We start from the raw sequence: 12,951 nt of genomic DNA on the forward strand, positions 1-12,951 counted from the left end.
CCCCCCAAAACGAAATGCGAATTAGCTGCTAATGTGGCTATCATAAATAACTACAAGTGCCATGATGATCTGGACGAGACTGCCGAAGAGAGGCAAAGGTAAGAATCTCTGGATTGAGCTAAATGTACTAATTAATAAATTGGCTACATTTCTTTAAATGGACAATTCTGTGACCTGTCTTGATGACATTTTAAATTGACACAATACCTGTTAGCAAAGGTGTCAGCTAGAGATGCCAGCTAGAGGCGTTATATTGCTCATAAAAATAACTTTGAACATTTAAACGTTATTATAATTTGTTTTTCTTCACCTTTATTTAACCAGGTAGGCTAGTTGAGAACAAGTTCTCCATTTACAACTGCGACCTGGTCAAGATAAAGCAAAGCAGTGCGACAGAAACAACAACAACAGTTACACATGGAATAAACAAGCTTACGGTCAATAACACAATAGAAAGAAAAAAAAGGTTTATATACAGTGTGTGCAAATGCCATGATGCCTTTTATGTGTTAAGTGTAATTCATTTTCAAATAAACAATCCGTACATAATGTTTACTAGGCCTAATAAGACACCAGTTCTGCCAGTGCTGGGTTTATGGTTTGTGCATTGCCTTGTTTATGATGCCATCTATTGGCAAGATTTGAGCATTTACACACATTTCTGGCCATGCTTTTATTTACTACCGGTTCGACAAGATATCAATGGCCGCCTCCATAAACTCCGACAGCATGAAAAATATGTTGCAATTTATGAAACTTATTGGGCAACTGAAAGTAAGCCATTGATTACGATAAGGTTTATTTAACGACACTATTCATGTGATAAAGCACAATTTCAACCCACGTTTGTTTACATGACGTCAATGAATAGTATAACTTACCCTACCTTTTTTATGGCTGCTTTTTGTCAACAATTTCTTTACCCCCATCCTGCAGCGCGTGCCACGGACGGGCTGGGTGTACAGGAACGTGAAACAGCCGGAGAGTGTGTCTGACCACATGTACAGAATGTCCATGATGGCTCTGACGATAGCAGATCACAACGTCAATAAAGAAAGGTAAAGTTGTTCTGTACATTAGCTCATGTTCAAACTTCAAACATCGCAGCTCTAATATAATTTGTTATAAACGTTGCATTATTTTCTTTGACTTTTTCACGCTTAATTACTAGGTAAGGCCTACAATGAAGTATTATATTTGATTCAGGTCTTTATGGAATCATTTTTGTAATGAATTACCTACATTTCTCTCGAAGGTGCATGAAGTTGGCCTTGGTTCATGACATGGCAGAATGCATTGTGGGTGATATTGCACCTGCAGATAACGTTAGTAAAGCAGAGAAACACAAAAGGGAAGAGGTAGGTTATTCTTACAAACCTTCCATGGTGTCAAAATGTAGGATATTGTAGATTTGTAAATTCCTCAGAAATAGCCAATGACAATCTGTCCTTTCTCAGGAAGCAATGAGGCACCTCACTGGTCTTCTCCAGGAGGGCTTGAGGAAAGAGATCTATGAACTCTGGGAGGTCAGTCACAGCTGTTTTCCACTTTGCTACATTCACCTTTATGTGCCTGTAGTATGTGTTTGTTTCTTCTCATCTCTCCAATCAACCAGCGGTTAAATTGGTAATTTGAGGTGGTGGAGCGCTATCCCTCCACATCCATAATGCTAGCCTCAACCCAAATCCTACCCCTACCTTCATGTCCACACCCTAGCGCCACCCTAACTGTAATCTCCACTCTTAGAATTTTTTTTTGCTATCTAGAACCTAAAACGGTTCTTTGGCTGTCACCATAGGCAAACCCTTTGAAGAACCATTTGTTTCCAGGTAGAACCATTTTGGGTCATGTAGAACCCTTTCCACAGACAGTTCTATATGGAACCAAAAAGGGTTCTCCAATGGGGACAGCTGAAGAACCCTTTTGGAACTCTTTTTTTCTAAGTGTAGTATCAACCACAATGCTATACCTTCATTTCCAGACCCCAGCTCAACCCTAACCCTAGCCTCAACCACAACCTTTACGCTAATCTCGTTCAGACACTTCTGCCCAAATGCGCAAACAGTCTGGTGGACTAACACCAAACTTGGCCTTCGTTACCATTAGTAAATACAGAGAGCCATGAGAATCTCCCGGTGCATAGGCGCAATCATCTCCCACAACACCTTCATCCTAACCCTTCCTTGTACGTGTCTTGTGCACCTCAGTTTACATTCCACCTTGGAGACATGTGATTCACTAAAATGAAATGATTATCAACATTTTTCTCAGTAGGTCACGCCCACAGAATTCTATTGTTTTAGCAACATGCAATCATTATTTTTAATAATTGTATTTTACCCCTTTTTTCTCCCCAATTTCATGATATCCAATTGCAATCCAATAACGATCTTGTCTCATCGATGCATCTCCCCAACGTGCTCTGGAGAGGCAAAGGTCGAGTCATGTGTCCTCCGATACATGACCCGCCAAACCACGCTTCTTAACACCAGCCCGCTTAACCCGGAAGCCAGCCACATCAATGTGTCGGAGGAAACACCGTTCAACTGATGACTGGAGTCGGCCTGCAGGTGCCTAGCCCGGCACAAGGAGTCGCTAGAGCGCGATCAGCCGAGTAAAGCCCCACCGGCCAAATCCTTCCCTAACCCAGACGATGCTGGGCCAATTGTGCGCCGCTCTATGGGACTGGCCATAACTGGCCAGTTATGGCCAGTTGAAACGGCCTTTGAACGAACACAGGTTTGTAGTGACGCCTCAAGCACTGAGATGCAGTGCCTTAGACCGCTGCGCTACTCGGGAGGCCCCTCAACATGAAATCTTATTAAAATGTTTTCATATACACCCCCAGGAAAAATATGACTCTTTTTCTTTCCTGACAAGCGAGCACTTAGATATGGTCATTTCCACATTTTCATAAATTCTTAGAAAGGTGGGGATACCTAGTCAGTTGTCCAACTGAATGTATTCAACTGAAATGTGTCTTCCGCATTTAACCCAACCCCTCTGATTCAGAGAGGTGCGGGGGGCTGCCTTAATCGACATCTACGTCTTCGGCACCCGGGGAACAGTGAGTTAACTGCCTTGCTCAGGGGCAGAACGGCAGATTTTTACCTTGTCAGCTCAATATTTGGAAATGACGTATATGAAGACATTTGTGAAAATTCTATAACAATAAATATAGAGTGTGTAAGCTGCCATGCGTTTGGGAATGTAATCGTAATTGCAGTAAATAGAACCTAATAAAAACATCTCTCGTCCAGGACAGGAGTCAACGCAGACCGGTGCGTCATAGCCAATCTGACCTTCAGAAGGCCTTTATGCAAATAAGCCATTTGCCATCAAGGCCTGCCAACATGTACTTTGAACTGGACTGTGTGTTTAGTAGCAACAGCGCGACTTTAGATCATTAGAACACATTCGCCAAAAGCCACAAAATACACCTGAAAGGATTTCTGCAAATATGTAAATACTATGGGAGTCCTATTACATTTGGGAACTTTTCAGTCCTTTTGATCAAACAACCATGAAACGGTATGCTCTATCCCTCAGTTATGCACATCAGCAACAATGAGATCAGCAACTAATGCTAGTTGCGAGATTAACTAAAATATAGGGAACATTAGATAAACTCTCTCAAAATGTTTAAGCTTGTTGGGCATCAAAATTGCACTAATGATGGTGGAATAGTTGCCTGCTCGTCCTTCTGCAACTTGCCTGCCAAATGCGTGCTTATCCCAACCTACTTTTTGCCAACTGAATGGGTACTTGCCTGCCTGCCCATTTGATCAATGGGGCGGCAGTGTAGCCTAGTGGTTAGAGCATTGGACTAGTAACCGAAAGGTTGCAAGTTCAAATCCCCGAGCTGACAAGGTACAAAATCTGTCGTTCTGCCCTTGAACAGGCAGTTAACCCACTGTTCCTAGGCAGTCATTGAAAATAAGAATTTGTTCTTAACTGACTTGCCTAGTAAAATAAAGGTTAAAAAAAAATAAAAAACATTTGATTGACAAATAGATAAGTGTTCAGAGCGCACATTTGACACTGGAGACTCTGGCCGAGGAGTAAGTAGGGTTGATCCGAGCGTTCCGCACAATGGCACCCAAGCTAACTGGCTACATTTGGCTAGCTTGCTAACTACTTCCAGACACAAATAAGAAAACACCTCTCTGACCCTTGCCTTAACAAGTTCGGCACAGTGATGCCGAAACGTTGGTAAATACCCATTCAATTGCTGGGAGTTTATATATGGAGTGTGCGACTTTCTTTATTTTGATAGTTTATGAATTATATTAATCATGCATTGAACTGCATCAATCTATTCTGACAACAATGCCTTAGTCATGGAATTTTGAGTCAAATAGAGCCTATTTAGAAAACCTCTTAACTTGGTTTCGTAGCATAAACCCGGGAATTTGATATGTTTGACTGATATGATTGTCTGTTTGTTTCATATCTGCAAAGTAGTTAAAACGCTGTCAGTTCCACTTTAACCCTAGCTTCATGTCCACAACCTGGCTCAACCCTAACCCTCAACCACAACTCTAACCCTAACTTCCCTACAGTGGAGGCTGCGGAGGGGAGGACGGCTCATAATAATGGCTGGAACGGAGTAAATGGAATGGCATCAAACACATCGAAACCATGTGTTTTATGTATTTGATACCATTCCGCTCCAGCCATTAGCGCGAGTCCGTCCTCCCCAATTAAGGTGCTTGCCTAAACCTAGCTTCCATAACCCTTACCCTATTTGGCATAATCCGAACCTTCGTTTATCCTACTTTTATGATTCTACTTTTTATCCTACTTTTCTCTTTAAACGAAGGTGCCTGAGCTGCAGCTCCGGGTAGCTCCAGCTCAGTTAAACCACTGCTCAAACCCCTCCCACACTGTGTCCACAGGAGTACGAGAGCCAGACAAGCGCTGAGGCTAAGCTGGTGAAAGAGTTTGACCTGCTAGAGATGATTCTGCAGGCCCACGAGTATGAGGAGCTGGAGGGGAAACCAGGCAGGCTACAGGAGTTCTTTGATTCTACACAAGGTAGGTACTATATCTCATTTAACCTGGTAGTGAGGGCTGATGATCGGCTCTATGGGCTATCTAAAGGTGCTGTAATTTTTGTTTTTTAAAATCTCCATCCACCTCAGGCCGATTCCACCACCCAGAGGTAATCCAGTTTGTGAAGAGTCTAAATGAAGAGAGAGCTGGTCACTTGGCAGCTGGAGGTGATGGGTCGTCTGGGAGCTCAGAGTCCAAGAAACCAAGAACAGACTCCTCCTGACTTCAACATTTCCACTGAATGATGCTATACTCCGCTTGTGTCAATGATGTTGTGGTAGCCACTGTTCTAACTGATCCTCACATGACATGTGGTAGAATGTTGTCATGGAAACCTGGTTCTGGTTGGTGAGTTGTAGCAAAAAATGGGGTATCCTTAAACAAATGTGTGCCCTGTTTTACTCTCAAAGTGCCAATTTTATTTGACATAGATGGACAAGACTTTGAAAGTAATTTGTCTATATTGAACGTTTCTGGATGTGCACATATTTCGGCTGTACAATTTCTGTGATGCATCAGATGCACCTATTTTGTTTTGAGTTGTTTGACCTCTTAAGCTGAGGCTTCATTAAAACCATTGGTTATAATTATTACTTATGACTAACATTATTTCTTTGAGAATTCCCGTAGGCCTACATGTTCTAATCAATATAAACTGTAAATACCTTGGGCTCTATTTAACAAAACCTAACGCAATGGTCAGTCTAGACACTGGGCGGTTTTATGCACCTCTAAAGCATGGCTAAAATAATGTAGGCCTACCTGCAATACATAGATACTTTTGTGTATATATATATATAGTGTATGTGGACATCCCTGTGGATTTGGCTATTTCAGCCACATCTGTTACTGACAGGTGTATAACATTGAGCACACGGCCATGCAATCTCCATAGGGAACATTGGCAGTAGAATGGCCTTACTGAAGAGCTCAGTGACTTAGGATGCCACCTTTCCAATAAGTCAGTTTGTTAAAATTCTGCCCCGGTCAACTGTAAGTGCTGTTATTGTGAAGTGGAAACGTCTAGGAGCAACAACGGCTCAGCCGAGAAGTGGTAGGCCACACAAGCTCACAGAACAGGACAGGCGAGTGCTGAAGCGTCTACTCAGTTGCAACACTCACGAGTTCCAAACTGCCTCTAGAACTGTTCTAATTACATTTTATTAGTCACATGCACCGAATACAACCAGTGAAATGCTTACTAACCAACAATGCAGTTAAAAAAAATTTATGAATAAAAGTAACAAGTAATTAAAGAGTAGCAGTAAAATAACAATAGCGAGACTATATACAGGGGCTACCGGTACATAGTCAATGTGCGGGGGCACCAGTTGAGGTAATTGAGGAAATACAGTGCCTTGCGAAAGTATTCGGCCCCCTTGAACTTTGCGACCTTTTGCCACATTTCAGGCTTCAAACATAAAGATATAAAACTGTATTTTTTTGTGAAGAATCAACATGTGGAACGACATTTATTGGATATTTCAAACTTTTTTAACAAATCAAAAACTGAAAAATTGGGCGTGCAAAATTATTCAGCCCCTTTACTTTCAGTGCAGCAAACTCTCCAGAAGTTCAGTGAGGATCTCTGAATGATCCAATGTTGACCTAAATGACTAATGATGATAAATACAATCCACCTGTGTGTAATCAAGTCTCTGTATAAATGCACCTGCACTGTGATAGTCTCAGAGGTCCGTTAAAAGCGCAGAGAGCATCATGAAGAACAAGGAACACACCAGGCAGGTCCAAGATACTGTTGTGAAGAAGTTTAAAGCCGGATTTGGATACAAAAAGATTTCCCAAGCTTTAAACATCCCAAGGAGCACTGTGCAAGCGATAATATTGAAATGGAAGGAGTATCAGACCACTGCAAATCTACCAAGACCTGGCCGTCCCTCTAAACTTTCAGCTCATACAAGGAGAAGACTGATCAGAGATGCAGCCAAGAGGCCCATGATCACTCTGGATGAACTGCAGAGATCTACAGCTGAGGTGGGAGACTCTGTCCATAGGACAACAATCAGTCGTATATTGCACAAATCTGGCCTTTATGGAAGAGTGGCAAGAAGAAAGCCATTTCTTAAAGATATCCATAAAGTGTCGTTTAAAGTTTGCCACAAGCCACCTGGGAGACACACCAAACATGTGGAAGAAGGTGCTCTGGTCAGATGAAACCAAAATTGAACTTTTTGGCAACAATGCAAAACGTTATGTTTGGCGTAAAAGCAACACAGCTCATCACCCTGAACACACCATCCCCACTGTCAAACATGGTGGTGGCAGCATCATGGTTTGGGCCTGCTTTTCTTCAGCAGGGACAGGGAAGATGGTTAAAATTGATGGGAAGATGGATGGAGCCAAATACAGGACCATTCTGGAAGAAAACCTGATGGAGTCTGCAAAAGACCTGAGACTGGGACGGAGATTTGTCTTCCAACAAGACAATGATCCAAAACATAAAGCAAAATCTACAATGGAATGGTTCAAAAATAAACATATCCAGGTGTTAGAATGGCCAAGTCAAAGTCCAGACCTGAATCCAATCGAGAATCTGTGGAAAGAACTGAAAACTGCTGTTCACAAATGCTCTCCATCCAACCTCACTGAGCTCGAGCTGTTTTGCAAGGAGGAATGGGAAAAAATGTCAGTCTCTCGATGTGCAAAACTGATAGAGACATACCCCAAGCGACTTACAGCTGTAATCGCAGCAAAAGGTGGCGCTACAAAGTATTAACTTAAGGGGGCTGAATAATTTTGCACGCCCAATTTTTCAGTTTTTGATTTGTTAAAAAAGTTAGAAATATCCAATAAATGTCGTTCCACTTCATGATTGTGTCCCTCTTGTTGTTGATTCTTCACAAAAAAATACAGTTTTATATCTTTATGTTTGAAGCCTGAAATGTGGCAAAAGGTCGCAAAGTTCAAGGGGGCCGAATATTTTCGCACGGCATTGTATGTAAAATGTAGTTAGAGTTATTAAAGTGACTATGCATAGATAATAACAGAGTAGCATCGGTGTAAAAGAGGGGGGTGGCAATGCACATAGTCTGGGTAGCCATTTGATTAGATGTTCAGGAGTCATATGGCTTGGGGTAGAAGCTGTTTAGAAACTTCTTGGACCTAGACTTGGCGCTCCGGTACCGCTTGCCGTAGGGTAGTAGAGAGAACAGTCTATGAGTAGGGTGGCTGGAGTCTTTTACAATTTTTAGGGCCTTTCTCTGACATCACCTGGTATAGAGGTCCTGGATGACAGGAAGCTTGGCCCCAGGGCCGTACGCACTACCCTCTGTAGTGTCTTGCGGTTGGAGGCCGAGCAGTTGCTATACCAGGGTGCAGCTGTAAAACCTCCTCCCTATCGGCTGTCTCGTTGTTGTCAGTGATCAGGCCTACCACTGTTGTGTTGTCTGCAAACTTAATGATGGGTTCGGAGTCGTGCCTGGCCATGCAGTCATGAGTGAACAGGGAGTACAGGAGGGGCCTGACCTGAGTTGTGTTGAAGATCAGCGCAGCGCATGTGTTGTTACCTACCCTCACCACCTGGGAGCGGCAGATCAGGAAGTCAAGGATCCAGTTGCAGAGGGAGGAGTTTAATCCCAGAGTCCTTAGCTTATTGATGAGCTTTCAGGGCACTATGTTGTTGAAAGCTGAGCTGTAGTCAATGAATAGCATTCTCACATACGTAGGTGTTCCTTTTGTCCAGGTGGGAAAGGGCAGTGTGGAGTGCAATAGAGATTGCATCATCTGTGAATCTGTTAGGGTGGTATGCAAATTGGAGTGGGTATAGGGTTTCTGGTATAATGGTGTTGATGGGAGCCATGACCAGCCTTTCAAAGCACTTAATGGCTACAAACGTGAGTGCTACGGGCCAGTAGTCATTTAGGCAGGTTAGCTTAGTGTTCTTGGGCACAGGGACTATGGTAGTCTGCCTGAAACATGTTGGTTTTACAGACTCGGACAGGGAGAGGTTGAAAATGTCAGTGAAGACACCTGCCGGTTGGTCAGCGCATGCTCGCAGTACACGTCCTGGTAATCCGTCTGGCCTTGTGAATGTTGACCTGTTTAAAGGTCTTCGACCTGCATGAGAGCACCAGCTGTTCAGACTGTGTGATCACGCTCTCCGCAGCCGATATCCGATGAGTGTCTGAACCGGTGTTGTACAATTCGATCTTAGTCCTGTATTGATGGTTCGTCGGAGGGCATAGCAGGATTTCTTATAAGCTTCTGGGTTAGAGTCCCGCTCCTTGAAAGCGGCAGCTATAGCCTTTAGCTCAGTGCGGATGTTGTCTGTAATCCATGGGTTCTGGTTTGGGTATGTACGTACGGTCACTGTGGAGACAACGTCATCGATTAACTTATTGATGAAGCCGATGACCAATGACTGATGTGGTGTACTCCTCAATGCCATCGGGGGAATTCCAGAACATATTCCAGTCTGTGCTAGCAGAACAGTCCTGTAGCTTAACATCTGCTTCATCTGACCACTTTTTTATCGATCTAGTCACTGGTGCTTCTTGCTTTAATTTCTGCTTGTGAGCAGGAATCAGGAGGATAGAATTGTGGTCAGATTGACCAAATGGAGGGTGATGGAGAACATTGTACGCATCTCTGTGTGTGGAGTAAAGGTGGTCTAGAGTTTTTTTCCCCCCTTTGGTTGCACATTTAACATTCTTATTAGAAATGTGGTAAAACGGATTTAAGTTTCCCTGCATTAAAGTCCCCGGCCACTAGGAGCACCGCCTCTGGATGAGCGTTTTCCTGTTTGCTTATGGCAGAATACATCCCATTGAGTGCGGTCTTAGTGCCAGCATCGGTCTGTGGTGGTATGTAGACAGCTATTAAAAATATTGATGAAAACTGTCTAGGTAGATAGTATGGTCTACAGCTTATCATATCACCTCAGGTGAGTAAAACCTTGAGACCTAAATATGTACGTTGGGAGCTTCATGAAATGGGTTTCCATTGCCGAGCAGCCACACACAAGCCTAAGATCACCATGCTCAATCCCAAGCGTTGGCTGGAGTGGTGTAAAGCTCATCGCCAATGGACTCTGGAGTAGTGGAAAAATATTCTCTGGAGTGATGAATCACGCTTCACCATCTGATGGACGAATCTGGGTTTGGCGGATGACAGGAGAACACTACCTGCCCTAATTAGGGTTGTGGCGGACATAAAATTTAGTCAGCCGGTGATTGTCAAGCAAATAACTGCCAGGGTAATTGCCGTTAATTAACATTAACACATTTTGCATCTCCTGGATTCCACACAAGCCACTGATGTAGACCTTTGGAACATCTACAGTCTAATAAATCCATCACAATAAATCCATTATTTATTTTAGACAGGTCTAAAGAAACATGATATGAAGAAAATGTAGTCTGTTTCAGAAGAACAGAACACTTACTCTTGAGTTGTCCTGATGCTAGGCCCTGATCTGGCTTATGCCATATGCCTGTGGGCTACACTAGTTCATTTAGCCAACATGATTTGCTTAGATTTCTTTGGCATTATTTTGACATTATTTTATAGTATGAATAATACAATTAAACAAATAAAACAGAAAGGATATTTTCTCCAAAGTATTTGAGGGAGTTCAACAACAACAAGCAGGACTCACATGATATTCTCCAAACACCCCACAGGGCAGACATCCCAATTATTCGCAAAAGGAAGCGAAGCAGAGGACGAAGAGCCGGATGCCTCATCCGGACCTGCAGAAGGCGAGTAGGAAAGCTGCCGTTACCGTCAATATTACTAGCCAACGTGCAATCATTGGACAATAAACTAGACGGAGGTACGATCACGAATATCCTACCAACGGGACATCAAAAACTGTAATATCCTATGTTTCACGGAATCATGGCTGAATGACGAAATGGATATTCAGCTAGCGGGATACACGCTGCACCGGCAGGATAGAACAGCACACCTGTAAGACGAGGGGGGGCGGTCTGTGTATATTTGTAAACAACAGCTGGTGCACAAAATCTAAGGAAGTCTCTAGTAGAAGTCTGAAGTAGAGTATATTGTGATAAATTGCAGGCCACACTACTTGCCTAGAGAGTTCTCAGCTATACTTTTCGTGGCTGTTTATTTACCACCACAGACATTGCTGGCACTAAGACTGCACTCAGTCAGCTGTATAAGGAAATACGCAAACAGGAAACCACTCACCCAGAGGCAGCGCTCCTAGTGGCTGGAGACTTTAATGCAGGGAAACTTAAATCAGTTCTACCAAATCTCTATCAACATGTTAAATGTGCAACCAGAGGGAAAGAAATTCTAAATCACCTGTACTCCACACACAGAGTACAAAGCTCTCCCTCGCAATCCATTTGGTAATCCGACCACAACTCTATCCTTATGATTCCTAAAAAAGTAAAAAGATTTGGCATGCGTCCTCAAAAGGTTCTACAGCTGCAACATCGAGAGCTTCCTGACTGGTTACATCACTGCCCGGTATATGGCAACTGCTCGGCGGAAGGAAGGCCCTAAAAATTGTCAAAGACTCTACTACCACATGGCAAGCGGTACCGGAGTGCCAAGTCTAGGACCAAAAGTCTTCTCAACAGCTTTTACCCTACTCCTGAACAAGGAGCCATAAGACTCCTTGTTCAGGAGTAATCAAATGGCTACCTGGACTATTTGCATTGTGCCCCCCCAACCCCTCTTTACACGGCTGCTACTCTCTGTTTACCATATATGCATAGTCCCTTTAACTATACATTCATGCACATAATACCTCAATTAGCCCTACAACCGGTGCCTGACTATAGCCTCGCTACTGTTATTATTCACTGTCTTTTTACTGTTGTGTTTTATTTCCTTACTTATCTATTGTTCACCTAATACCTATTGCCCCCATGCACAAAGTGAAGTCCATACAGAAATGGTTTGTCGAGATCGGTGTGGAAGAACTTGACTGGCCTGCACAGAGCCTTGAACTCAACCCCATCGAACATCTTTGGGATGAACTGGAATGCCGACTGCGAGCTAGACCTAATCACCCAACATCAGTGCCCGACCTAACTAATGCACTTGTGGCTGAATGGAAGCAAGTCCCGGCAGCAATGTTCCGACATCTAGTGGAAAGTCGTCCCAGAAGAGTGGAGGCTGTTATAGCAGCAAAGGGAGGACCGACTCCATATTAATGCCCTTGATTTGGGAATTAGATGTTTGACGAGCAGGTGTCCACATACTTTTTGTCATGTAGCGTAAAAAGGGAAAGTCAGCTCACTGTTTTGCTTATCGAACTTGATAATTTAATAAAGCTTTGGCGATTAAGATTTATTCCAAACTGTCTCACCAGCCAAACACAGCCTTTTTGGACGGTCTTACTTGATTACATTGGGCAGGACAAAAAGAAAACAGCCTTCATTGAGAGGGGAGGCTATGCTTTCTTTTTTAATAAAAGAAAATGGGGAAAAAACATTAGTGTTTTATGTTTCTAAATATTAAGTATACAGGCACCAAATCACATCTTGTTCCATGCGCATATGGGAAATGTGCAGCACGGCTGGATAGGCTGCGTTTCCACTGTCAAAATTCATGCCATAACCAACTGTGTTACCGCTAAAACCAGATTTTGGTTGGTCTTAAATAGGTCTGGATAATGCCAGTGGCCAGTTTTTACATGACGACCTAACGTGCGTTTGACACTAGGCTGCCTTAACGCTAGCCGAAAATAGCGTCTCACATGTTCCGTACAAAGGCATTAGTTTAAGTACTTGAGTCAATGGGATGCCATTTGTCAATTACAGTACATTTCTAAATGTGTTTGGGCTGTCTTAATACAATTTGTGTGTTCTTGAGTGTTTTGTTTTAGTAGATTAGTACCATGTAATTTAACTTATGGTATTTATTTCAATGTCATAACATACGACAAACGACCTTAGA

At 43.0% G+C, this 12,951-nt stretch overlaps 1 protein-coding gene across 1 annotated transcript; it reads left to right on the forward strand.

The window, feature by feature from the left end:
- Positions 1-650: 650 nt before the first annotated feature.
- On the forward strand, positions 651-5,648 carry hddc2 (HD domain containing 2). The gene is made up of 6 exons (XM_020455353.2): positions 651-774; positions 937-1,058; positions 1,256-1,358; positions 1,458-1,526; positions 4,899-5,037; positions 5,145-5,648. The coding sequence occupies exons 1-6, from the start codon at positions 703-705 to the stop codon at positions 5,276-5,278; spliced, it is 639 nt and encodes a 212-aa protein (XP_020310942.1). The 5' UTR covers positions 651-702; the 3' UTR covers positions 5,279-5,648.
- The last annotated feature ends 7,303 nt before the right edge of the window (positions 5,649-12,951 follow it).

The sequence above is a fragment of the Oncorhynchus kisutch genome, linkage group LG21 (assembly GCF_002021735.2).
Source record: "Oncorhynchus kisutch isolate 150728-3 linkage group LG21, Okis_V2, whole genome shotgun sequence".
NCBI lineage: Eukaryota > Metazoa > Chordata > Actinopteri > Salmoniformes > Salmonidae > Oncorhynchus > Oncorhynchus kisutch.

Excerpts from the sequence above, each read along its gene's own strand:
- hddc2 (XM_020455353.2), top strand. The coding sequence starts at position 703 with ATGGCCGCCTCCATAAACTCCGACAGCATGAAAAATATGTTGCAATTT. Across the intron at positions 1,059-1,255 it reads CACAACGTCAATAAAGAAAG|GTGCATGAAGTTGGCCTTGG; the intron begins GTAAAGTTGTTC and ends TTTCTCTCGAAG. Across the intron at positions 1,359-1,457 it reads AGAAACACAAAAGGGAAGAG|GAAGCAATGAGGCACCTCAC; the intron begins GTAGGTTATTCT and ends GTCCTTTCTCAG.